At 56.0% G+C, this 27,301-nt stretch overlaps 1 protein-coding gene across 8 annotated transcripts in view; it reads right to left on the reverse strand.

The window, feature by feature from the left end:
* The window catches only part of FAM193A (family with sequence similarity 193 member A), a 156,042-nt gene that overhangs the window by 43,384 nt on the left and 85,357 nt on the right, over window positions 1-27,301 (reverse strand). For 6 of the 8 annotated variants that reach the window (XM_055589259.1, XM_055589261.1, XM_055589257.1 and 3 more), the window contains 5 exons: window positions 19,124-19,269; window positions 18,735-18,902; window positions 14,939-15,173; window positions 11,143-11,267; window positions 7,606-7,753 (listed from right to left, as the gene is read on the reverse strand). In XM_055589259.1, coding sequence (XP_055445234.1) covers window positions 7,606-7,753; window positions 11,143-11,267; window positions 14,939-15,173; window positions 18,735-18,902; window positions 19,124-19,269 — 822 coding nt within the window. The remainder of the gene's footprint in view (window positions 1-7,605; window positions 7,754-11,142; window positions 11,268-14,938; window positions 15,174-18,734; window positions 18,903-19,123; window positions 19,270-27,301) is intronic. The other 2 variants (XM_055589258.1, XM_055589262.1) reach the window with 2 other exon arrangements.

Consider the following 27,301-nt stretch of genomic DNA (forward strand, 5'->3'; position numbering starts at 1 on the left):
CAACACAGGGAGGAGATGGTCCCCGCGCGCTGCGGGCCAGGGTGGGCGCCAGGGCTGCCGTGTGGCCATGAGCCTCAGCCCAAGATGAGCAAGCACGTGCCGGAGCCGGACGGCGGTGACCGCCACAAGAGTGAGCGCGGCTGGCACAGCGGCACCGCAGACTCGCGAACTGCGAGGGCAGCCAGATCTGAGAAGGCAGACTTGACCACAACAAGTAAGAAACTGGGGGAACAGGAATTAGGAACGGGCTCAAGGCACTGACTTACATGAAGGAGGAGACTATGAAATGACTAAGTGATAATCATATAGATGTATTCTTACAAATTATTAAAAGCTGAAGCACTACCGCTAAAAGGAAGGAATGGGATACATATCTTCCAAATGATTGGAACACTTGGAGGGGGGCATGTCCTACAAGGAAGGAAGTACCACCCACAGGGGCTCCCCTCCAGCCAACACAGGGCAGCTGCCCAACTGCCTACTAAACAGCCGATCACATCTTCAAGTCAGACAAAAATGACCAATACACCCTCCAAATGAAACAAGCATAACTTAATACAAAACTTCAACTAGTAAGGAAGTAAAGGTAAAAGCTGAAATTATTGGAAAAACCCAGAAGTAAATGTCATCAGTAAACCCAAAAGTTGGTTCTCTGAACTTCCTGCCAGGCTGAACAAGGGAAGAAATGAACCACAGACACGGTGGGAGTGAGCACGGACAGAGACACACAGGAAGGGGCCTTTCTGCAACAGGAGGACACGCGAGCACAGGATGCCTCTCAGTGAAAGAAGAGCTGCACACAGGCGGCGCACCAGCAGCTCGCTGGCCCTGCACAGTGTGCTTCAGAAGTCGAGTCAATGGACTGATGTTCCAAACAATACAGACTTCCGGCAGCTGGGGTGGGGGGCGTGTAGGGCACGGGCAGGGCTGGGGGGAGGCCACGGGCACATCTGTGGGGAGGCCGTGGGCAGAGCTGGGGGGAGGCCATGGGCAGAGCTGGGGGGAGGCCGTGGGCACAGCTTGCGTGGGGAGGCCGTGGGCAGAGCTGTGGGGAGGCCGTGGGCAGAGCTGGGGGGAGGCGTAGGCACAGCTAGGGGGAGGCCATGGGCACAGCTGTGGGGAGGCCGTGGGCAAAGCTTGCGTGGGGAGGCCGTGGGCAGAGCTGTGGGGAGGCCGTGGGCAGAGCTGGGGTGAGGCGTAGGCACAGCTAGGGGGAGGCCGTGGGCAGAGCTGGGGGGAGGCCGTGGGCAGAGCTGGGGGGAGGCGTAGGCACAGCTAGGGGGAGGCCGTGGGCAGAGCTGTGGGGAGGCCGTGGGCACAGCTTGCGTGGGGAGGCCGTGGGCACAGCTGTGGGGAGGCCGTGGGCAGAGCTGGGGGGAGGCGTAGGCACAGCTAGGGGGAGGCCGTGGGCAGAGCTGGGGGGAGGCCGTGGGCACAGCTAGGGGGAGGCCATGGGCAGAGTTGGGGGGAGGCCGTGGGCAGAGCTGGGGGGAGGCCACGGGCAGAGCTGGGGGGAGGCCACGGGCACAGCTGTGGGGAGGCCTCGGGCACAGCTGTGGGGAGGCCGTGGGCACAGCTGTGGGGAGGCCGTGGGCACAGCTGTGGGGAGGCTGTGGGCACAGCTTGTGTGGGGAGGCCGTGGGCAGAGCTGTGGGGAGGCCGTGGGCACAGCTGGGGGGAGGCCGTGGGCAGAGCTGGGGGGAGGCCGTGGGCACAGCTGTGGGGAGGCCGTGGGCACAGCTGTGGGGAGGCCGTGGACACAGCTAGGGGGAAGCATGGGCAGAGCTGGGGGGAGGCCGTGGGCAGAGCTGGGGGGAGGCCGTGGACACAGCTAGGGGGAAGCATGGGCAGAGCTGGGAGGAGGCGTGGGCACAGCTAGGGGGAGGCCGTGGGCAGAGCTGGGGGGAGGCCGTGGGCAGAGCTGCGGGGAGGCCGTGGGCAGAGCTGGGGGGAGGTGTGGGCACAGCTAGGGGGAAGCATGGGCAGAGCTGGGGGGAGGCCGTGGGCAGAGCTGGGGGGAGGCCGTGGACACAGCTAGGGGGAAGCATGGGCAGAGCTGGGGGGAGGCGTGGGCAGAGCTAGGGGGAGGCCGTGGGCAGAGCTAGGGGGAGGCCGTGGGCAGAGCTGGGGGGAGGCCGTGGGCAGAGCTGCGGGGAGGCTGTGGGCAGAGCTAGGGGGAGGTGTGGGCACAGCTAGGGGGAAGCATGGGCAGAGCTGGGGGGAGGCGTAGGCACAGCTACGGGGAGGCCATGGGCAGAGCTGGGGGAAGGCGTGGGCACAGCTAGGGGGAGGCCGTGGGCAGAGCTGGGGGGAGGCCGTGGGCAGAGCTGGGGGGAGGCATGGGCAGAGCTGGGGGGAGGCGTGGGCACAGCTGTGGGGAGGCCGTGGGCAGAGCTGGGGGAGGCGTGGGCGCAGCTGGGGTGCCGGGAGCACTGCCTGCCGCCTGCCCGGCCCCCTCGCGCTCCCTCTGCGGCCTGAAGCCAGAGGAGGGAATGGACCATCCTGCAGCTGTCAAGCCCCCATTGCTGTCAGCGCCCCGTGAGCGCAGCTTACACCCACCCCTGTGTCTGAAGGATGTGCATAATTTCCCAGGCAAATATAAATTTGTAAAACTCACTTAAGAAGCAGAAATCCCCAAACAGGCTCATAAACACAGTGTTTATTGAAAAGGCAGTAAAAAATTTTGAGTCCCTCTTCCTCCCCCTGCAACAATGAACCAGGTCCCAAAGCTTTAAGGCGGGATCTATTAGTCTATCCTTTTCCTTCATGGAACAGGAAAGTTGAACTATTCCTGAAAACTGAAAAAAAAAAAAAAAAAAAGGAAAGCTTTTCCATTCATTCTATGAGATTAGCATAACCTTTATACAAAACAAACAGGACCTGAAAGATGAAAACTCAGTAACACCTCAGAATACAGATGTAGTAATAAAGATCCTCAACAGAATACCTAATAATGGATTAAACAATAATATATACTCTAGTAGGGCTTAATTCCAGGAATGCAATATCTCAAAATTAGGAAGCCTAATGTAATTCAACACTAGAACTGGATATGGAACAGCTGAATGGTTCAAAACTGGGAAAGGAGCATGTCAAAGCTGTATATTGTCACCCTACTTATTTAACTTATATGCAGAGTACATCATGCGAAATGCTCGGCTGATGAAGCACAAGCTGGAATCAAGATTGTTGGAGAAATATCAATAACCTCAGATATGGAGATGACATCACTTTAATGGCAGAAAGCAAAGCAGAACTAAAGAACCTCTTGATGAAGGTGAAAGAGGAGAGTGAAAATGCTGGCTTTAAACTCAGCATTCAAAAAATGAAGATAATGGCATCCGGTTCCATCACTTCATAGCAAATAAATGGGGTAAAAGTGGAAACAGTGACAGATTTCATTTTTGTGGGGGGCTCCAAAATCACTGTGGACAGTGACTGAAGCCATGAAATTAAAAAACACTTGCTCCTTGGAAGAAAACCTATGACCAACCTAGACAGCATATTAAAAAGCCGAGACTACTTTGCTGACAAGGGTCCATGTAGTCACAGCAATGGTTTTTCCAGTAGTCATGTCTGCATGTGAGAGTTGGACCATAAGGAAGGCTGAGCACCGAAGAATTGATGCCTTTGAACTGTGGTGTTGGAGAAGACTCTCGAGAGTCCCTTGGACTGCAAGGAGAACCAAGCAGTCCATCCTAAAGGAAATCAGTCCTGGGTGTTCTTTGGAAGGACTAATGCTAAAGCTGAAACTCCAATACTCTGGCCACCTGATGTGAAGAGCTAACTCATTTGAAAAGACCCTGATGCTGGGAAAGACTGAAGGTGGGAGGAGAAAGGGATGACAGAGGATGAGATGGCTGGATGGCATCTATTTGGAACCAGTCTGTTGTTCCATGTCCAGTTCTAACTGTTGCTTCCTAACCTGCATAAAGGTTTCTCAAGAGGCAGGTCAGGTGGTCTGGTATTCGCATCTCTTTCAGAATTTTCCACAGTTTATTGTGATCCACACAGTCAAAGGCTTTGGCATAATCAATAAAGCAGAAATAGATGGTTTTCTGGAACTCTCTTGCTTTTTCCATGATCCAGGGGATGTTGGCAATTTGATCTCTGGTTCCTCTGCCTTGTCTAAAACCAGCTTGAACATCTGGAAGTTCACGGTTCACGTCCTGTTGAAGCCTGACTTGGAGAATTTTGAGCTTTTTCCATGATCCAGGGGATGTTGGCAATTTGATCTCTGGTTCCTCTGCCTTGTCTAAAACCAGCTTGAACATCTGGAAGTTCACGGTTCACGTCCTGTTGAAGCCTGACTTGGAGAATTTTGAGATGCTCAAAACTTTGCTAGCATGTGAGATGAGCGCAATTGTGCAGTAGTTTGAACATTCTTTGGCATTGCCTTTCTTTGAGACTGGACTGAAAACTGACCTTTTCCAGTCCTGTGGTCACTGCTGAGTTTTCCAAATTTGCTGGCATATTGAGTGCAGCACTTTCACAGCATCATCATCTAGGATTTGAAATAGCTCAGCTGGAATTCCATCACCTCCACTAGCTGTGTTTGTAGTGATGCTTCCTAAGGCCCACTGACTTCGCATTCCAGAATGTCTGGCTCTAGGTGAGTGATCACACCATCCTGATTATCTGGGTTGTGAAGATCTTTTTTGTACAGTTTTCCTGTGTATTCTTGCCACTTCCTCTTAGTATCTTCTGCTTCTGTTAGGTCCATAACATTTCTGTCCTTTATTGAGCTCATCTTTGTACGAAATATTCCCTTGGTATCTCTAATTTTCTTGAAGAGATCGCTAGTCTTTCCCATTCTATTGTTTTCCTCTATTTTTTGCACTGATCACTGAGGAAGGCTTTCTTATCTCTCCTTGCTGTTCTTTGGAACTCCACATTCAGATGCTTATATCTTTCCTTTTCTCCTTTGTTTTTCGCTTCTCTTCTTTTCTCAGCTATTTGTAAGGCCTCCCCAGACAGTCATTTGGTCATAGCAAACACCCTCTTCCAACAACACAAGAGAAGACTCTACACATGGACATCACCAGACGGTCAACAACAAAATCAGCTTGATTATATTTTTTGCAGCCAAAGATGGAGAAGCTCTATACAGTCAGCAAAAACAAGACCAGGAGCTGAATGTGGCTCAGATCATGAACTCCTTATTGCCAAATTAAGACTTAAATTAAAGGAAGTAGGGAAAACCACTAGACCATTCAGGTATGACCTAAATCAAATCCATTATGATTATTCACTGGAAATGGGAAATAGATTTAAGGGCCTAGATCTGATAGATACAGTGCCTGATGGACTATGGATGGAGGTTCCTGACATTGTACAGGAGACAGGGATCAAGACCATCCCCGAGAAAAAGAAATGCAGAAAAGCAAAACGGTTGTCTGAGGAGGCCTTACAAATAGCTGTGAAAAGAAGAGAAGCGAAAAGCAAAGGAGAAAAAGGAAGACATACCCATATAGACCTTTAAATATGCTGAATTCTGCTTGTGCGTATCCTGTTAAGGATTTCTGCATCGATACTCATTACAGAACTATAGTTTTGGTCTGTAGTTTTCTTGTAGTGTCTTTGGCATCAGAATGAGTTAGGAAGTGTTTCCTCCCTTTTAGTTTTCTGGAAAACTCTAAGAAGGGTGGGTATTAATTCTTAAATGTTTGCTAGAATTCACCTGTGAAGCCGCTGGGTCCTGAAATTTTCTTTGTTGGGAGATTTTTGATTACTGACTCAATATCCTTACTAGTTATAGGTTTATTGAGTTTCTCCACTTTCTCATGATTTAGGTCTCGCTGGTCCTGTGTTTTGGAGTTTGTCCACTTCGTCTAGGTCATGCACCCTGTTGGCTCGCAGGGTCCTCAGGCTGCCCTGCATCTCCTGCAGGGGTCCAGCCTGGTCGGAGTTGCCCTGGAGACCCCGCAGCCCTCACATCCGGACTCCGGGAGTCTGACTACAACCGTCCTCAGCACAGGCTTCCCAGTGACAGCCTGTGAACTTCTGCTGCCAGTCTTTCAGCCCCTGGCTGGCCCTCTGGCGGATTCACCAGGGAGCAGCGTCTCTGCCTGCAGGTCTGTCATGACTGCAGATTCTCACAGGACCCAGAGGCAAGCCAAGGGAGAGCGCCAGCACCACTGCCCAGGACCACAGCGCCGGGCGCCGTCGGACGGATGGTGTGCCGCTTGCTGTCCTCGCAGCAGCCTATCGTCCACACAGACCCAGAAGGTTCTCAGGGAACACCCACGGGGCTTGTGGGGTTTCAGACTGTCCAAATGCAGCTCTGGAGTCCAGAGCACCCTGAGGAGGGGCCCTACCTGAGGCGGGGAACCTGGTCTCAGATAGCTGAGCCCCCCACTCGCTCGCAGCCCTGTGCGGAGAGGCATGGTGGGTCCCCACACCCCACGCTCCCCCAGCCCAGAGAGTAGGCTCCTCAGAGCACGTGGCGAGTGTGCAGGGGGCGGGCCGTGCTTGTCCCCTTGGCCTGACTCAGCTGCTGGAGGTCCGGATGAAGGCTGCCTAGGGAGGGCAGTGGGAGGGCAGCAGCATCCGCCAGGCAACGTGGGCCAGCCCCGCCCATAGGGGCTGAAGCTGAGGGGTCAGGGGTCAGGACAAGCACAGCTGGAGAACAAGTGTCCCATGAAGAAAACCCCAAGCCACCACTGCCCTCTGCGAGAAGCACAGGACAGTGGGCAGCGCGTCACAAGCACAGAGCAACTCCAGAGGCCACACGCCAGGGGCGCACGGGCTGCGAAGAGGCCGGGTGCGGCCGCACAGAACGAGCCGCCCCAGCCAAGCTCGGCTCAGCAGCGCCAATCCGGAAGGCTGCCAGCAGCACCGGTGGGCGGACAGCCCGACCACGCGGGGGAGGACGAGGAGGAGAGCTTTCCCATGTCCTGAACAAGACAGCCCCTGTGGATAGGACGGTCCCTGAGGCCGCAAGACTCCTGGGACTCCACGAAACGCGGAGAGGCTGGAACAAATGGCGACCCAGGAACGTGTCCAGCCCTTCCCGTGTCTCAACCCCTCGAATGGCTCAGGCAGCAGCTCTGAGACCAAGGACCACAGCAGAGGCCGGGCGGCACTCATGGTCGTGGTCGGAGGCAGACACTAGCCCAGCGCACATCTTCAGCCAGAACCAAAGGCGTGTCTCCCCATGGCCTCAGAGGTGCGCCCTGAGCTCCGTCACGGCTTCCCTCAGCCCTCACCCCGTCCCCTTGGGAGAGCTCCGTGTCGAGCACCTCCCTGCTCCCACTGCCCGGGTGAGGCAGGCAGCCGGCTCGTGCTGCCGGACAGGCTGGGACACAGGGGCCTGTGCCCCGCCTCCCCACGCTGGACCCGCCCACGTGCCCCAGGCCTGTGCTCCCGTTCAGACGCAGCAGCGTGGGTGGACAAGGGGCGCTGTGGGTCCCTTGGGCGTGTGCCCCCAGGCTCTGGACGGGAAGTGTCAGTCAACAGTTCCCGAGGGCCGGAGCGGCTCCCAGAGACCCTGCAGGCGGCACGGAGCCTGGGCGCCCCTCCTGCCCCGCCCCAGGCACGCCCCCGCCCCGCACCCCCCCCCCCCCCCCCCCCCGCGTCCACGGGCACGCCCCCGCGGGCACCCACCTGCTCGTCCACGTAGGCGTCAATCCTCTTCTGGCACTGCAGCCACTCGGCGGCCACGGCGCGCAGCTCCTCCTCGGAGCGCTGGAACCGCTGCAGCAGCGCGCTGTACGTGTCCTCGCAGCAGCCGTCGTGCGTCGTGGTCCCCAGCCTGCGGACAGAGGCCTGTGACCGCCCTGCTAGCACCTCCCCTCCCGAGGCGGCGGGGACCCCCACTGCCCCGCCCCAAGCCTGCTGCCCAGCACGTGCAAGATATAGGCCAAGCGCCCAGAGCCGAGTCTGGCCAAAAGCAGCAGCTCAGACAAGGAACAGATCTGATAAAAAATGAGTGGTGAGGGACGCCGCTCTAAAAAGACTAAGGCCCAGAGACGCGTTCACAACAAGTGGGCTGGAAAAGGATTCCTGCCCGTTCAGATACACTGATCCAGAGAAAACACAACATTTAATAAGAAATACAAACTCTGGGCCAGGCTTTCACATTAAGTACAACACGAAATTCAATTCAAAAAAATACAATTACAGTTTCATTTATTCTCTACCATATCTTGTTAAGAAAGATGGTAAGACGACACATGAGAGAATTAACAGAAAACAAAAGACAGACACCAGATAAACAGCTGGATTTCTGAAGAAGAGGGCACTTGGGAGCGCGGGGGAGGGGGCAGCTCATCTTATGAGGCAGGCTGTCTTTAGAAACCGTTTGTTTTCCTAATCTCTGAACATGTCAACATCTGAGCCAAAATAACGGTAATAAAGACCTCCTAACAAGGAATTTCTAAATCCAAACCAACACTTATAACTGCTCAGGAGCACAGGCTGGTGTGCAGGGTTATTATCAGTGCTGTTTACACAGAAGAACTGGAAGCTGCCCACTGGGGTCAGAGCTGCTACACCACACGGGGCTTCCCAGACTCTGAGAGATACCGACCTGCTTACGCCCAAACGCACATGCACACACTCACACATGCGTCCGAAATGGAAATGCTCCCACGTGAAGTAGAGCTAGGGCTATGCCATGTTTAAAATGCATGTGTGTGCTGGGGCGGGGTGAGGTGTGGACGCTGGAAAAAAGTCTGGAAGCAACACCAAATTTTTTACGGTACTACTTTTCATCATGACTTCCTGTTTTCAGAACTTTATTTCTGAATTCCAGATTGCAACGGCAACCTAATGATTTTGTAATTAAAACAAACAACGTGACTGAAAAACGAGCAGGGTTCCACGGGTGCAGACAGCGCCCTCTCCTCGCTGGTGTCCACTGTGTGGAGACGCACACCACGTGGACAGGGTCCTGTGTGCTGCAGCGTCTGCATGGGTCCCACGCATCAGAGGGAGACACAGAAACCCACGTCTCTGACAAGCTGTGCAGCAAAGGGCAGGCCGGGACCCAGCTGGAACCACGGCAGCCCTGCGACGCCAGGGCTCACACCCCAGGACTGCCCTCCTAAAGCTGTGCCTGGCCCCAGGACACACCGCTCTTCAGTGCCCTGAGCCCCAGGCCTCGCCAAGGCGGCTCTGGGCTCCGCAGAGCACACGGGCACCCAGGGAAGAGCGTGGCAGCCCATGAGGCAGTGACGTGGTCCTCCTGGGCCTCTATAGCCCTGCCATCACAGACCCGCCTCCCACGTGGGGCTGCCCTGCCTCCCCTGCACCGCCCGAGGCCCGAGGTGCTCTCCTGTGCTCTGCTGCAGACCTGCTCAGAGCCAGGGGAGGGCAAAGCAGCTGCGGGTGGGGGCAGGGGTGGTCCTGGACTTCTGAGGGCAATCAGAGCACGACCGGAAAGCACAAGCTGGAGTGCAGACAGAACAGGAAGCCCCCCGATGGCAGGAAGTGTCCTCAGGGTCAGACAGCATCATCGGTCCAGCACACAGGCCATTCTCTCAACAGTCACTCTGCAAACACAACCACCCCACATAACAGGTGGTGGTATCTACAATGAACAATGTCTGTGTGAAACAGTATGTGGTGAGAAGTGAGAAGGAAAATGACATAAAATCACTGTGGGTAAGTTTACTTATTTACAAGCCTAATTAAATATTCCCTTAATGATTACTATGTATTGAAAATAAAGACCAAGTCAGTCCACAGCTTCAGAAAACACCACAAGCTAAGCAGCTGCAGCAGGTTCCTGGCCCCCGGAGGGACAGCAGAGTCTGGCAGGGCGGCCACTCCATCGCCAACTGTGGCCACACAGACGGGCCAGCTGGGCCCTAGGCGTGCACGCTGCATCACCTGGCCCGGTGGCCCTGCAGGAGCCGTGGTGCCAGCTCCTCGACAGGCTGACTGCAAGGGGAAGTGGGCAGGGTGGGGCCTGCAGACTAGAGCACCTCAAAAGGAATGGAGGTCAGCATGTAATGGTGACGGAGTCTATCTGGGGCAACAGGCAAGTTTTGGAAATACTGGTGGTGGTCATCCAATTATTATTAAAAATGTAATTACAGCTGCTGAATCACACACTTTAAGTGAATTAATATGGCTTGTGAATTAGACCTCAATAAAGCTCTTAAAAAACATAGGCACAAGGACTTCCCTGAAGGCAGAACGGTCAAGAGTCCACCTGCCGATGCAAGGGACACGGGCTCGGCGCCGAGTCCGGGAAGATCCCACACGCCGCAGAGCAACTAAGCCCGAGCGCCACCACTCCTGGGCCTGTGCTCGGCAACGAGACGCCCCCTCGACGGGAAGCCTGCGTGCTGCAGCGAAGAGCTGCCCCCGCTCACCGCGGCCGGAGAAAAGCCCGAGTGGCAGGAAGACCCAGTGCGGCCAGAAATAAATGAATAAATTAAAAAACCAAACCAAACCACCGAGACACAGGACCTTCCTGAGTTAAGTCAGTTTCTTTAAATGAGTCAACTTATGAGATCATTTCTATTAAAAAAAAAAAAAGGCAAATCAAAAAGCAGTCAAGACTATGTATGGAAATGCACGTGAGTAGTGAGGAACAAAGACAGGGCTTCTCTCCTCCCGACCACCAGAGGGAGGGACCCCGAGCACGGGGCGGAACTCCATGCCCGGCACGCCTGATGGAGACGGGGGCTTCTCTCCTCCCCACCGCCAGAGGGAGGGATCCCGAGAACGGTACGGGACTCCATGCTCGGCACGCCTGATGGAGCTCCGGAGACACGCTGCAGCAGGAAGCCCCGAGCCCGGAGGCGGGGGGCGCGTCTGAGAGACCGGACAGGCGACCGGGCCCCCTCCTGCGCCCCCGGCCCCATCAGCCCACCTCCCTCCCCACCCAAGTGCCACAGAGGGGACCACCCCATGGCCACTGAGCAGAACCCGCGTCTCGTCAAGTAAAGCACCTTGTACCGCAGCTTTCCTTTATCAGGAGAAATCTGTGACGTTAACTCTTGGTCGCATCAATCCTGGGTTTGTTATTCTAAGTTTAACTGTATTACTCATGGGGTTGTGAGCTTTCTCCCCAAGCGGCATTCTCCCCTAAGCCCTGCACTTTCCAGGCAGGAACTGCCGCGGCAGAGGTGTCCAGGCGCACAGCTGCTGCGCCCCAGGGGCAGGACGCACGCGGGGGAGACCGACTACCTGATCTGCGACACCAGGGCTGGCAGGTTGCTCTGGAGAAGCGGCTCAGAGAAGACCAGGTCTTCAAAGAGGTGCTTGTTGTGCAGCTCCCACGTCACCTGGAACTTCTTCAGGTGCTCGTTTTCCTAGTTAACAAAACAGATACGAGAAGACACGCTGAATTAAAGACTGGAAAACTGGCAGAGCACGCTCTCCCTGACCTCCCACAAACCACGTCCCTCTATGCAGGCCAGAACACCGCGCTCCGAGGGCAGCGAGTCCCTGGGCCTGCAGCCTCCTCCTGACTGACTCAGCAAGACGCACACAGCTGAGGGAGCAGGAGAGAGCTCACTGCACAGCCAATGGTGTCTCTCACCACGGGGCCTTCGAGCTGACTGAGAGTTCTCCCAAACGACTTCACTGCGTACCCACCCTGTGGCACCCAGGGACGATCCAGAGCCTGTCCAGAGAAGAGCCTGAGGTGAGTCTGACAGAACGAGAACTCCGCGCTGGCAACCTCGTGGGGAGGTCAGCTCCTCCTCTCCCTGATGAACGTGGCCACCTCATCCGTTACTTTCCACAACTGCTTTACACACTCAACACCCTTCCGGCCATCAGAGAGAGTGACCTCTAGAGAGAACAGGGGCCCAGGGCTCCGTTCACGTGCACCAGCTCTGACTGCAACCACACGTGCGTGAACTCGCATGTCAGCCACATGCACGCTCCCTGTGGTGCGTCACCTCGCACCTGGGAAGACGGTCCTCCTCTGAGCGACTGACAGCCCCCACAGACTTCAGGGAGCATGGCACCCCCGTCCCCGCTGGAGCAGCGCCTCACGCCACCCACCGACTAGTCTGCTCCCGCTCACTGTTTAGTGTAGCCGAGCAGAAGGGCTGACACTGGGGGACGTCGGGACACGATCTCCCCGCGGACACCCCAGTGTCCTATGCCCTCACCAGCAGGGGACGGAGGGGCTGAGAGAGCAAGCGAAGGGGAACTGCGCCCGTTCCTGAACCCACACACACCTGAAGAACGATGCTGCAGGCATGAGGGCCTGCTCTGCACGCGCACACAGGCGGGCACACACGCTCTGCGAGCGCTCTGGAACCGCACGGAGCCTCGGCAGGGGCCCTCGGACCCTCACCTCTGTCTGCATTTCCACTGTCGGCTCTCACTGCATGTTTTACCAAAACGCTTCACGCCAGCCTCTCATGCAGTGCCTCTCAGAGCCATTCCCACACCGGAGAGCTGGGCGGGGCCAAGGCCAGGCCTGAGCCTGAATCAGGAACGCTGTGTGAAGACGTGCTCGTCGTGAGCACAGAGCCACAGATGGCGTGGGGACAGCACATACACACTCCTCAGGGACCCCTCCGCACAGGCACTGCGCCAGCTCGGACACAGAGACAACGCAGCGGGCCGCAGCTCCCAGGCTCCCAGGGGGCAGGGCAAAGGCCCACGCCCAGGTTGCGACCCATCCCCGCGACAGAAAGCACAGAGCGAAGGTGGCAGGAGGACGAGCGAGGGTCCCGGGAGGGTCCTGGAGCCGCGGGCGAGCCTGGCTGCTGCACGTTTTCGTGAAGAGGGGATGGTCCCTGCCCGCTGGTCTGAGCGCAGCCCCAAGTTATGCTGGCAGGGACGGGACCAGAGCTCTGGGTTGGGCACATCAGCTAGATGTGACCAAAGGCGAGGACTGCTGTAGGAAGACACTGGCATTTTTTGAGATCTGAAATTACGCTTCCAGACGAGGTGTGTGAGAGAAACAGCAGACCCCACACTTGTTTCACAATCTCAGATCAACCTGGCACAGCAACGCACACCAGTGGGCACCACGTCCCGCAGCCCACATAGTCACCCTGACCTTGGGGCCGTGGTGCCCCATTCACACGCCAGGCAGCCTGCCAGGGCCTGGGGGGCAAGGCTGGGGTGTGCGCTCACAGCTGCTGCAGCGACTACGCGGGGGGCGGGCGGAGGGGGCGGCAGCCGAGCCTCAGTGTGGCTGCACCCAGAGGCCCCGGGAGAGCTCCCGGCCGACCTGGCCCTGGCCCCTCCACCCCAACACTCCCACCTGTCACTTCCCGCAGAGACTGTGGGGCTGGGGAGGAGGGCAAGCGTGTGCGGTCATGTCCTAACAGAGCTTGAGAAACAGCAGGCTGGTCAAGACCCTGCTGTCCTTGAGAAGGGAGACTCAGGGTTCCCGCCTATTACAGCTGGGGAGGCATCTCCTGGACGAACGGAGGCACAAGGACGCTTCCCAGAAAGTCACGTGTGCAGACGCCCTCGACCTCCTGCCGCGGTGCACGTGCTCTGCAGCTCTGGGCCTGCAGAGGGCACTGCCCCTGGAGAGGCGGGGCGGCGAGCAGAGGGGGAGCAGGCCAGGGGACTCGCGGAGGAGGACCCTCTTGCGGCCAACCACAAAACCCGAGCTTTCAAGCAAAACTCAGAACTCCGGCAAAGGGACACTCGGCACTGGACCTGGAAGCTTCTCAGCGTGTAGAGGCCCTTCCGAAGAAGACCACAGTGACGGCGGTGGGGTGGTCCACACTGAGGACAGCGCTGCTGAACTGGACACTGAAGACCACCAGGCAGATCTGTGCAACCCACTCAGTGAACCAGGGATTCCCAAACGATCAAGGTCGGATGCTCAAAAACCACCTGAAGGCTGGGCAACCCCAACAGATGGTGACGGAGCAGAGCCCCCTCACTCTGGTGACAGTGTAAGGCCCACCTTGCAGCCAACAGCCAAGAAGTACTCGGGCTCTGGTAGACTGCCTCAAAAAATACCCACAACGGACTGAGAAGTCTACGAAAATATTCCTCCCCTTCCCAAGTAAATAGCTGTGTGATGCCCCATTTTCTTGAAAACTTCAACCAAAACAGCCTGACAGGCTGAGCACAGAGGCAGACACGAGCAAGCGCGCGTGCTCCGTCAAGCCAGACGCCAAGGCGTCCGCTCCGCTCACGGCAGCGTGGCCCTCGGGGGCCCCCCCCGCCCCCCCCACCCCCCACAGGAGTGGCAGGCTCTACTGGAGCGAGGCTCGAGGCGGCCCCTGGACCCGGAACCCACCTGCAGGACTGGCTCGTTTCTATTGAGGCCCGCCAATTTCAGAGGCACACAGAGACCCTTATGCTCAAAATCTTCAGAACCACCAATTTTGAAACTGACTGTGTTTGTTTCAAAACACTGTTTTACCACGAAGAAAGCAGCTTCATTTAATAACAAAATGTGAGCGATGAGGACCACCTCCACAGACTGTTAGTAAACCAAGGAAGCAAAGAGGGCCTGTTTCTCCTTCCAGCCAGCAGGTGCGCCGAGGCCGTCGAGGCCAGGTCCCAGGAGGTGCACCTCCACCACCTCCTCCTGCAGCCCCCACGGCCACGGCCTCTCTGAGGCGGTCAGAGGCCCAGGGAGAGCAGGTCTACGTGTCCCTTTCACCAGGACTGGAAGACGCCCACGGGGGCTGGCATCCCGCCTGAGCACGAACCCCTCCTCAGTCCAGCGCTGGGCAGCCCCCACGCCCTGCCCCACCCCAGCACGGCCTCCGTGCACGCAGCACAGCACTCTGGCCCCGCGGAGACATACCCCCGTCATCGCGAACCTTTTCCTCCCCCTCACGCTGTGCCCACGCTGCCCCCTGGGCTCCAACGTCCCCACACGGTGCTCCTGCTTCTGTGCAGCAGCCAAGTCCCGAGGGACGGGAAAGAGGGGAGCAGCCCCCGCCCCCCGCCCAAGGAGGGGAAGCAGCCCCCGCGCCCCGCCCTTCGCCCGAGCAGGGGACAGCTTGACGGACTGTGGCCCCCCGCAGACGTGGCGCCTCACCAGCGTGCCGAGGAAGCTGCTGATGGTGCGTGCGGCCTGGCACAGGGCGCCGTACTCCTCCAGGAGGAGGGAGATGAACTGGTGCGCCTGCGGCGGGCCCTGCAGGCCGGACGGCGGCTTCACTCTGGATGCAGCCGACAGCTGCCGCAGGAGCCGGACCTTCATCTCCAGCACGTACTCCCGCGCCTGCTGCTCCAGCCGCTGGTACAGCTGGTAGGGGTCCCGCTCGCAGAGCCTGCATGGGAGAGAGGCACACTCACCTGCAGGGCCTGCTCACAGTCGCCCCCGACGGGCGGGGCACCCCGAGCTCATCGCGCAGACAGGGAGACTGGCGCCCGCTGAGCGCCCTGTCAGATGGGGGCGGGGCGGGGGTCCCTCACGCAGACAGCCAGCAGGGGGCAGAGCGTGCGCAGGGGAGCCGGGCTGGGACGCCAGGAGACCCAAGCGCTGTCTTTGAACACGTCTGTGCTGCCGGGTGAGGAGCAACAACCCCAGAGGAGCTGCCTGGGCAGGAGGGCGGCTCGTCCTCCTCCCTAGCGACTCAGTCTACAGTCCAAATGGGCTGGTACTATTTTCCTCATCACAGGAATCTTAAGAGACAGGGTATCTCTTTTCCAATTATCCCACCAAAAAACTAAGTTATGAGATGAAACGTGTCAGCTGAAGATCAGAGACAACACATCAGTACACGCCCCCAGTCAGGCCACAACAGCAAGTATCCGTTTCACGTATTTCCTTCCTAACGTGGAGACTGTCAGCTTTTACAAACTTGTTCTACAGTAGCTGGCAGGACTGTGGTTAAAGAGACGCCTGGCTTTCACCGTGCACTTCTGAGGAGCCTCCAGACGGGAACCGACGACGCTGGAGCAGGCACGGGCTCCGTGTACCGCCCGCCACCAGGAGCACCACGGGGGCTCGGCACACGAGAGCAAACCCGAGAGAAATACGGCTCCTGGACTTGGACCACGGCTCCTCTCCCCTCTGGGCACCACGCTGGGCAAAAGAGAGAGAAGTTGTCACCTATTTCACTTGTGCTTCCAGGCAGCTCAGTGGGTAAAAAATCTGCCTACAATGCAGGACACACAAGAGATGCAGGTTCGATCCCTATGTCGGGGAGATCCCGTGGAGAAGGGAATGGCGATCCACTTCAGCATTCCTGCCTGGAAAACTCCATGGACAGAGAAGCCTGACGGGCTACAGCGCATGGGGTTGCAAACAGTCGGAGACGACTGAGCGACTGAGCACATTTCATTTTTAACTCATACCAAACCACCTCGGTTGTAAAAGACAAGAGCCAAATAAAAACAGAACCCTGTAGCCTTATTAACACCATGGCCAGAGAACAAGAAGAACTGAGGAATTCCCACTGTGGTTAGTTCAATTCAGATCGACGCGTTAGTTTTTAAATGTAGGATAACAAGTATAATTTTAATTACCAGTACACAGGCTGCTCTCTGAAACAACGCACTTCATCTCTTAAGGAGGGTCACAGAAGACTCAGACGACACGGGGGCAGCAGGCCTTACTGGGGCCGAGCACCTCCTCTGTGGTGCCCTGTGCCTGGGGACTGGACATACGCTGTGCGTCATCTCTTTCTCCATTTCTGTGTCTTACACATTTAACCATGACCACCTGCTCCTCTGGCAGACTTTGTAAAAGTCCTGACTGAGGCAGGAGGACGGACACTCTGTGGAAGCTCTCCCAGCCGCACGTCTGACAAACACTGGTCCCGGCGGCGGGGCTCCAGGCACAGCGCGACTCCAGGGAGCGGGGTAACACAACACAAAAGAGGGGAGGGCAAGGCGGGGGAGGCCCCTGGGGTCAGGTCCAGTGGTCTGAGACAGTGGCTCTCAAGTCTAATGCGAAGGGCTGCTGCTGTTGTGAAGTCGCTCAGTCGTGTCTGACTCTCTGCAACCTGATGGACTACGGCCCACCAGGCTCCTCTACTGGTGGGATTCTCCAGGCACGAATACTGGAGTGGGCTGCTGTTCCCTTCTCCAGGGGCTCTTCCCCACCCAGGGACAAACTCGCGTTTCCTGCACTGGCAGGCCGATTCTTTACTACTGAGCCTCCAGGGAAGCCCAACGGGAAGGATGGAAGGGAGAAAAGAAATCTGAGTGAGGAAAACACTCCAGACAGAGCGAAAAGCAGAAACCAGCACCATGTGTGGCGGCAGCATGAGAACCGGTGTGGCTGGAGTGCGCTGGTGGGGTGTGAGCACAGGTGTGAGCACAGGCTGGGGGGGCCGGGGTGGAGTGCTGGACGCCGAGGGCCACGGGAGTCACCGCCAGCTGCACGAGCCCCAGAAATGGGCCCTGCAGATACCCTTCCTGGCGTTTGTGCTGGCGTTTGAAACAAGAAAAAAAGTGTCCTCTAGACGTGAAGAGCACAAAAAACACAGTACATACAACACATGTGAAAACATGAGACACACAGACCTCAGTCAGGGGCTGGAACCCCCGCAGCTCCACAGCACGGTCCCTCTCCAGGGCGCTGCCGCCTCCCAGACCTCAGCCGCCTGCAGGGCACCCCCACAGCTTCTGCCACAACGCCCGCCCGCACTATTATCTGCCGAGCGCTTCAACTGTCTCTGCTTTACTTGGGCCTCTTCCTAAGCACCCACAGCTGTGAGGTTATGGGTCTGACAATCAGGTTATACATATTTTCCTAACATTCACCAGGAAACCCAACTGCTAAGTAAGGCGTATACTGCCTAGAGCCATCTCACGTGCAGCAAGTCACTAACTAGCTGCCACTGCCCACGGCCAGTCACCCCTCCTGCCTCCAGAACACACAGCGAGCAGGAGGTTACAGAGCCTCAGAGACTGCGAGCAAACCAGGAGAAAAAGACCAAAATGAGAATCACTTAACTCACAGCTTTTATTTGGAACACCCCTAAAAAGAGAAAAAAGATGGCAGGAGCCACGGTGGTGGTGGCGGCTCAGTCGCTGTAACAGGTCAGCTCTGACTCTTTGTGACCCCATGGCCGGTAGCTCACCAGGCTCCTCTGGCCATGGCAAGAACTTCCCAGGCCAGAATACTCGAGTGGTTGCCATTTCCTCCTCCAGGGGACCTTCCTCACCCAGAGATCAAACCTGTGTCTCCTGCCCTGGCAGGCAGATTCTTTAGCAGCTGAGTCAGGGCTTCCCTGGTGGCTCAGCTGGTAAAGAATCCGCCTGCAAGCAGCAGACCTGGGTTCAATCCCTGGGTGGGGAAGATTCCATGGAGAAGGGAACGGCTACCCACTGCAGGATTCTGGCCTGGAGAATTCCACAGACTGTACGGTCCATGGGGGCGCAAAGAGTCAGACACGACGGAGCGACTTTCATTTCACTTCACCCGGAAGTGTACAAACCACGTAAGAACAAATCCTGTACTGCCAATGTGCACAAGGTCCCAGCCACACCCCGAGCCCCTCCCAGCGACAAACACCCATATGAACAGGCCAGCAGCTGGCTCCCCAGGCACCGCCTGACCCCACGGAGCCCAGAGTCCCTCACCTCCTCAGGGGCGTGACCGCCTCTCCTCCACAAGGCAACAAAGCAGCAGGGCCCGAGAAACCCTCCCCACCACCCTGGGGCCAGCCAGTGCCTAAACGGAGTGCTACTGCCGATCTCAATGCTAAGGAACGCCGGGAACACGTCCGTTCACCTTCAGCCCGCAGGTGACCAGAGCCCAGCAGGATCGGAACCGGAGCCTTGACCCGGCCCGTGTGCCACCGCCGCGTGCCTGAGGCCGACCCCCGAGGGGCCCGCTGAGCACCGGGGGCTGGGGGCCGGGCCCGGGCGAGGCGTACCTGTCCACCAGCTCCTTCACCCCCGCCCTGTCGGGCACCAGGGACTGGTCCTGGTCGTCTGCGAGCGGGGTGCCCGCCTGCCGGTAGATGCAGCGGACCGTGTAGCGCACCTCCGACCAGTAGTTCTGCAGCTGCTGGGGCTCCCGCTCCGCCTCCGCCGAAATCTCCCTAGGGACACAGGCACCGGAGCAGAGTCAGGGGGCCGAGGGGCCAACCGGCCCGGGACACCCCCGTGCCCCGGCCCACTCTCTTCCCCATCTTCCAGCGGCGGCATCCCCCCTAGCCCCCATGTGTGTGGGGCCCTGGATCCAAACCCCTCGCTGATCTGGGGAGCCCCTGCCCTCCCAGCAGTCCTCAGGGAGGGAGAGCAGGGGGAGCCTGGGTGGTACCTGCGCTCGCTGCAGGCCTCGCAGGCGCATGCGGGGTCCGCGGGGGCGGCCACGGGCATCGGCTGAGCGCCCAGGGCGAGCCGCCCGCCACTGCCAGCCTCCGTCTGCGAGCTGAGTGGGGTGTGGAGAAGGAAGTCTTGACCCTGCTTCAGAGAGAGCGGAACAGACGCGTCACGTTAAACGTTCGTGGCCCAATTAGCCACTAACTGTTCAGGAAAACACCTTTTAGAAAAAAATGTAAAACCTTCATGTTAAAAAGAAAACGTTTCAACTGACAATGTGTAGAAAAGTTTCTCTCTTGACATTCGAGAATTTCGCCCAGGACGAATTACTTCTTTAACCTTCTGACAGTCACATCATAACCAGGCGAGGACAGTCTTTTAAAAAGAGCAGTTCCCAAACCAGGGCTCTCTGATGACCAAAAGGGGTCGGGTGGGGAAACAGGTGGGAGGGGAATCAAGAGCAAGGGGCATATACCGACGGCTTAGTCAAGTTGATGCAGGGCAGAAACCAACACAATATTGTAAAGCTATTATCCTTCCACTAAAAAGGAAAAAAGAAAGCAGTTCCACTCCAGCACCCTGACTGCCAACACCATCCCGGGGGACACCGCCCCCAAGTGACACCTCCCCCGTCACTTGAGACAGTGCTCAGCGGACCCCCGGCGGCCACTCTCTGAGTCTGTCCCATGGAACCGAGTGGGAAGCAGGCTCAGACCTGGACCCCCAGCCTGGCCAGCACGGAGACCACAGCCCCGGGCCCGCACACAGACCCCCACCCCCACCTCCTTCTGCCTCAGAACCTGGTCCCGGGGCCCACGCAGCTGCCACTCTGTCCCTCCGGGATGGGGCCTGGACTCCGGTCTGAGGGCTGTGGGCTCCCACATGTGGCAGGAAGGTACACACGCGCTCTCCTGCAGGGCCGGCTGGCCAGAGGCCAGCTCCACCCAGCACCCCAGCCGCGAGCAGGGACCCCACAGGAGAGGCTGTGAACCAGAGGATCGCGTTGTCCTGCCCCTGCCCCCGCGGGCCGAGTGGAGTCTCCAGACAAGCCCCGCTGGCGGCAGAGCTGGGCAGACCCAGCGCAAGAAAATCCCCCATGTATGGGGGCAGGAGGAGGGAGCCACCCCCGAGCTGAAGCAGGGCTTGCAGTCACGAAGGAATCCCTGAGAAAGCTCCTACTGCGTGAGAGACCCTGGGATGACTCTGGAGGCAGAGTGGGGACAGGGCGTCACAGTCCCCAGCAGGCAGGCCAGTGCCAGATCCCAGCTCAGTCCAGGAAAACCACAACCTCCTACGGGCAAGAGCCTCTGCTGCGGGCCCACGAGGGTGTCAGGGCCCCAGAGAGCCACAGCGAGACCGCGACCAACAGAGGCAGTGGGGGCAACAAGGACACGGGACAGGCGGCCCTGCCCCCCACCCCGACCTGAAGCCCTGAGCCAGATGAGACACACGGGATCTTTTGTGGACGGGACCCGAATACCTGAAGACAAGACAATTCCGCTCTGAAGATGCCCGGAGGGGCGATGGTCTGACAGGCAGGCCAGGCGGGCAGATGCGGTGGGTGGGCGGCCGTGCTGGGGGTGGCAGCCGCGCTCGCGCACACACCCACGACCACCGCGGGGCCCGCCCGGCTGAGGCCACCACTGCCCCCCGGGCCGTGACGCCGCGGTGCCACGAGCACGCTCACACACCGGGGACCCGTCCTCCGAGCCGTGGCAGGTGGTGTTTAAGACACGCGTGAGGTCATGCGGATCCCACAGAGAGCCCCCGCTGCCATCAGCACTTGCAAACACTCTGCAGTCCTCCCAGCCTTCAGGGCTCCCGGACAAAGGTCTGCTCCTACATGACTGTGCCGGTCCCTGCACACAGAGTGTGGCCCACGAGCCTGTGACGGCGGTGACAGAAGAATCCCATCAGCCAGTCCTCAGCAAAGATGCCTACGGGGTGGGGGGGGGGGGGAGGGGGGGGACGGGGGACGGGTGTTGAACCAGCTCTCCGCTCCAAACCTGACGCTCTCCGCCCTGTGACCAGGGCTCCTCTGCCGTGGCCCCCTCCTGGGCCCGGCGAGCCTGCCAGCCGCAGCCCCCGCGGCCCCCGCTCCAGGTGTGCCCTTGGACCCGCCGCCCACCCGCAGGGCTGCCCCTGTGCACCAGGTGGCACCCTCTCGGGTCTGCGCATTGGGCTCCTGTCGCTGGCTCCTCACTCCTCACGTTCAAGTGGGCCTGTCCACACCAGCGGCATGCTGCCGGTCCTGATCTGGGTCCTGACAAACTGCTACCTGTCTTCCCCACGACAAGATCTGTCCCGTGAGGGCGGGACCCTTTCTGACCTGCCAGCCACTGCACACGAGCACCAGAGATGCTGCCGGGCACCGGCTCGGCCAGGATCCCGGGAAGGAACACCTCCCGCTGACAAGGGAGGAGCGGAGCACACAGAGACCACGCGGTGACCTGCAAACGCGCCCCCTCACCGTGTGCCTCTCTGACAGGCTACCTTCAGTCTCTCTGCTCTGCCCAAGTCCCACGCAGTTTAAAAGACCCAGCACTTCAACCACGTAAGATGCACAATGTCCACAACCAGCAACAGAGTCACGAGGCAGTAAAACACGATCCGTGACTGGGAGGCTCTGAACTGCTGGATCAACAGGAAAGGCCCCCGTGTGTGTTTTTTACCTGGGTCGTTTGGTTTCTTGTTGAGTTGTATAGAGTCCTTGATATATTTTGGGTATTACCCCTTATCAGATATGTGGTTTGTTATTCCATTCTGCAGACCTTTTCAGTTTCTTGATGGTCTTTTGCTATGCAGAAGCTCTTTATGTGGCCCCAGCTATTTATTTTTTATTTTGTTGCTTCTGCTTTAGATGTCAAGTCCAAAAACTCACTTCTGAGACCACATCAAGGAGGTTTATTTCCTAGGAGTTTCAAACTTTGGGATCTCCCACTGAAGTCTGTGGCCCGTCCTGAGTTGGTGTTTCTGAGTGCTGTAAGACGTGGGCCAAGTTTCATTCTTCCTCGTGTGAACATCCAACTGTCCCAGAACCATGTACTGAAAAGACTGTCTTTTGTCCACAGTTCAACAAAATTACTGATGAATAAATCACAATACATAACACACTGAATTATGTGTGAACTGTGGTATGTGAAGACTGAATTAATTACATCAGTGCAAAGGGAAACGGCAGCCACCCAGACAGCACGAGGGCGTGTGTGAACGGAGGCAGCAAACGCACAGCACTTCACACGGGTCAAAACGGGAAACATAACTTATGAGAATACTTATTACACACATACAGGCATCTTTAAAAGGGTTTAAGAAAATAAGGGAATGATAACTACGAGAGGACCGTGGCTCTGTCAGAAGGGGAGGGAAAAAAAGATGGGCAGGGAGGCGCACGATGGCCTGACTTCCAGTGCTGACCGGGGCTTCTTATCCCTCACAAGATGTATACTGTATACACGGTCACACACAGATCAAATATGACATAGCAACAAAAAGGATGTAAATGAAAGGCAAACCCTGACCGACTCCCAGCTCTCCCCTTCGCTACTTCACGTCGGTTCCGAGGCCCCCTCAGCCTCACTGTCCCTCCCAGGTCCGCCCTCTCCTCCCCGCACAGTGACGCGCCTGAAGCATCAGCCCCTCACGCCTTTTTAAAGCTGAGTGATTTCTGGCTACGCTGGGTCTTCTCTGGTTTGGTGAGAGAGGTTACTTTCTTTGCGGTGCACGGGCTTCCCATTTCGGGGGCTTCTCTTGTTGGGAGCACAGGCTCAGTAGCTGTGGTGCACGGGCTTAGGCGCTCTGCGGCGTCTGTGACATCCCCAGACCGTGTCCCAGGATCGAGCCCATGCCCCCTGCACCGGCAGGCAGGCTGTCAGTCACCAGCCCCTCGCCCTGACGGCTCAGCTTCCCTGCCACCCGCTTACTGCTCAGAGTTCAGCCTGGCCTCTGCTCCCGCGGCTCCGCTAGCACAGGCCTGGCCAAGGTCTCTGCTACGGGGTGGGATTCTCACAGCAGGGGCTTCTCTGGTTGCGGAGCACAGGCTCCAGGGCGTGCAGGCTTCAGTAACCGAGGCTCCCGGGCTCTGGACACAGGCTCAGCAGCTCCATGGCATGTGGGATCTTCCCGAATGAGGGACTGAACCTGTCTCTCCTGCACGTGAAGGCAGATTCTTTACCACTGAGCCACCAGGGAAGCCCCTGAAATTACAAATCTTGAAAATAAACCCGGGGATTCCACTCGACAGAAGTGAAGTCAAAAGATCTGTCTGACCTACAGTCAGATGGGTGGGGAGGGTCTAGCAATGTCCAGTGAACAGGTTAAAAAGAGATGTCAGTTACGTCTATACTAATGACGTTAAAGGAAGAAAACTGCAAATAAAAAAAGAATCATTGAAATAGAATAAATAAAAGTCAAGTAACTGAGTAAATTTTTTTTTAAGCTGCAAAGGCACAATACAGAAAAACATGGAATATTTATAAGCGGCGAAAGAGTCCATACTTATGGGATCAGAAAACTTAACACTAGAAAGAAGTTAATTCTCCTCCTCCCGACTCAGTCAGTGCATCCCGGTCAGACCTCAACGGGGCTTTCTTCTGTGTGTATGTCTGTGTGCGGGCGGTTGTCTGCGTGTGCATGTGTGGGAATGACAACATAATTTTCAATTACACAGAAACGGAAAGAACCAAGAGTGACCAAGGCAGATTTGACGAGCACAAGGCGAGACGCCGTTCTCTCTGCACACACGTGTCACAGAGCCACGGTCATCACAGAACCAGAAGCACAGGGGGCTCGGGAGCCGCGGCGCTCGTCACCACCACGCACTTAGCTGAAGGGTCAGCGCCACTTACAAGCGTCCGTGATGTTGCCAAGGCAGTAACTGTGTTAAACCTCAACCCTTAAGCACGGCTTGTGAATATTCAATGTACCAAAACAGCAAGTCTGCATGGAGCACTTCTGCGATGCGCCAAAGACCACAGCTGGACACCAAGTGAGCCCCCTTGTCCCGGAAACAGCAACCTGCCCGGACAGAGGGCCCGGCAGACCCATCTGTGCACATTCAGACCTGGACGCTGTCAGACATCTTCTCAGAAATGAACAAAATAAGCCTGCCTCTTCAAGGAAAACAGCTGATGCTACTTGTAGCCAGTCACAAAACTGGAGCTTTCCAGCAAAAACCAGAAGCTTGGAAAACATGTGTCCATGACTGAGGGCTTGAAAGCACATCCACATTTGGACACCTTTCTGAAGACATCGGTGGTGACGGTAACAGATGTGACTTATGAAAAAAAAACAAAGCTGGATGTTGAAAGGCGTCCCTGTCTGGAAGCTCTCCCTTCCTGGGTAACCTATTACTGTACAAACGACCAGCGTGTGGTGCTGCTCACTCACGTGTGGGCAGGAGATTCGCTCAGAGTGCCGCAGCTAACCAAGAGAAACTGCTACCTGTCACAGCTGGTGTGGCACCAGAGAAAACCCACAGTTATCTGGGAAAGGGATCACATACAACTTCAACCAAACCACCTAACACACAGCAGATAGAGATTCCAGCTGTCGTCTATTACCCAAATGTGAAGATCTGAGAAGAGTGCTACTCTACTATTTTTGTTTTGGAAATAGTTTTCATCAAAAAATATGCTTTCAATCTTAACCCTGTGCTGTGCTTAGTCGCTCAGTTGTGTCCAACTCTCTGCGACCCCAGGATTGTAGCCCACCAGGCTCCTCTGTGGGGATTCTCCAGGCAAGAATACTGGAGTGGGTTGCCATGCCCTCCTCCAGGGGATCTTCCCAACCCAGGGATCGAACCCAGGTCTCCTGCATTGCAGGCAGAGTCTTTACCATCTGAGCCACCAGGGAAGCCCAAGAATACTGGAGTGGGTAGCCTATGCCTTCTCCAGGAGATCTTCCCAACCCAGGAATCGAACTGGGCTTCCCGCATAGCAGGCGGGTTCTTTACCAGCTGACCTGACCCTATGACTCAGCAATTCCTTTGCTACATTCACGTAGATCAGGATATGTAAACCTGTGCTCCAGGAGCATCAGCGACACACCAACAGCTGGAAAATAGACACAAGGCAGCATAAACTCACAAGGACGGACAGTATATAACCACCCAAGCCGACCACACGGCCCACAGCCGCGCCTAACTCAGTGAAACTATGAGCCATGCCGTGTAGGGCGACCTGAGACGGACGGGTCATGGTGGAGAGTTCTGACAAAACGTGGTCCACTGGAGAAGGGAATGGCAAACCACTTCAGTATTCTTGCCTTGAGAACCCCATGAACAGTGTGAAAAGGCAAAAAGATAGAACACTGAAAGATGAACTCCCCAGTTTGGTAGGTGCCCAACATGCTACTGGAGATCAGTGGAGAAACAGCTCCAGAAGAATGAAGACTCGGAGCCAAAGCAAAAACAACAGCCAGTTGTGGATGTGACTAGTGATGGAAGTTGCATAGGAACCTGGAATGTTAGGTCCACGAATCAAGGCAAATTGGAAGTGGTCTAACAGGAGATGGCAAGAGTGAACATAGACATCTTAGGAATCAGTGAACAAAAATGGACTGGAATGGGTGAATTTAATTCAAATGAGCATTTTATCTATTACTGTGGGCAAGATTCCCTTAGAAGAAATGGAGTAGCCCTCACAGTCAACAAGAGTCCGAAATGCAGTACTTGGGTGCAATCTCAAAAATGACAGAATGTTCTTGATTCGTTTCCAAAGCAAACCATTCAATATCACAGTAATACAAGTCTATGCCCCAATCACTAATGCTAAAGAAGCTGAACAGTTCTATGAAGACCTACAAGACCTCTGAGAACTGACACCAAAAAAAGATGTCCTTTTCATCATAGGGGAATGGAATGCAAAAGTAGGAAGTTAAGAGATACCTGGAGTAACAGGCAAGTCCGGCCTTGAAGTACAAAATGAAGCAGGGCAAAGGCTAATAAGAGTTTTGCCAACAGAACGCACTGGTCATGGCAAACACCCTCTTCCAACAACACGAGAGGCAACTCCACACAAGGACATCACCAGATGGTCAACACCGAAATCAGACTGATTATATTCTTTGCAGTCAAAGATGGAGAAGCCGTACACAGTCAGCAAAAACAAAACCGGGAGCTGACTGTGGCTCAGATCACGAACTCCTTATGGCAAAATTCAAATTTAAACTGAAGAAAGTAGGGAAAAGCACTAACCATTCAAGTATGACCTAAATCAAATCCCTTATGATTATACAGTGAAAGTGACAAATAGATTCAAGGGATTAGATCTGGTAAGAGTGGCTGCACATCTATGGATGGAGGTCTGTGACACTGTACAGGAGACAGGAAGCAAGACCATCCCCAAGAAAAAGAAATGCAAAAAAGGCGAAACGGTTGTCTGAGGAGGCCTTACAAATAGCTGTGAAAAGAAGAGAAGTGAAAGGCAAAGGAGAAAAGGAAAGAAATATTCTCCTGAATGCAGAGTTCCAAAGAATAGCAAGGAGAGATAAGAAAGTCTTCCTCAGTGATCAATGCAAAGAAATAGAGCAAAACAACAGAATGGGAAAAACCAGAGATCCCTTCAAAAAAATCAGAGATACCAGGGGAACATTTCATGCAGAAATGGGCACAATAAAGGACAGAAACAGTATGGACCGAACAAGCAGAAGAGATTAAGAAGTGGTGGCAAGAATACACAGAAGAACTGTACAAAAAAATCTTAATGACCCAGATAACCATGAAGATGTGATCACTCACCCAGAGCCAGACATACTGGAATGCAAATCAAGTGGCCTTAGGAAGCATCACTATGAACAAAACTAGTGGAGGTGATGGAATTCCAGCTGAGCTATTTCAAATCCTGAAAGATGATGCTGTGAAAGTGCTGCACTCAATATGCGAGCAATTTTGGAAAATCTGGAAAACCCAGCAGTGGCCCACAGGACTGGAAAACTCACATGGCCCAAAGAAGGGCAAAGCCACAGAGCGCTCAAATGACCGCACAGTCGCACTCATTTCACGAGCTAGCAAGGTCATGCTCAATATCCTCCAATCTAGGCTTCAACAAAAACTTCCCAGAATCAAAAACTTCCAGCTGTACAAGTTGGATTCATAGAAAAACAAGAAAATTCCAGAAAAACATCTACTTCTGCTTCATTGACTACACTAAAACCTTTGACTGTGTGGATCACAACA

Source organism: Bubalus kerabau, chromosome 7 (genome assembly GCF_029407905.1).
Source record: "Bubalus kerabau isolate K-KA32 ecotype Philippines breed swamp buffalo chromosome 7, PCC_UOA_SB_1v2, whole genome shotgun sequence".
Taxonomy (NCBI): domain Eukaryota; kingdom Metazoa; phylum Chordata; class Mammalia; order Artiodactyla; family Bovidae; genus Bubalus; species Bubalus kerabau.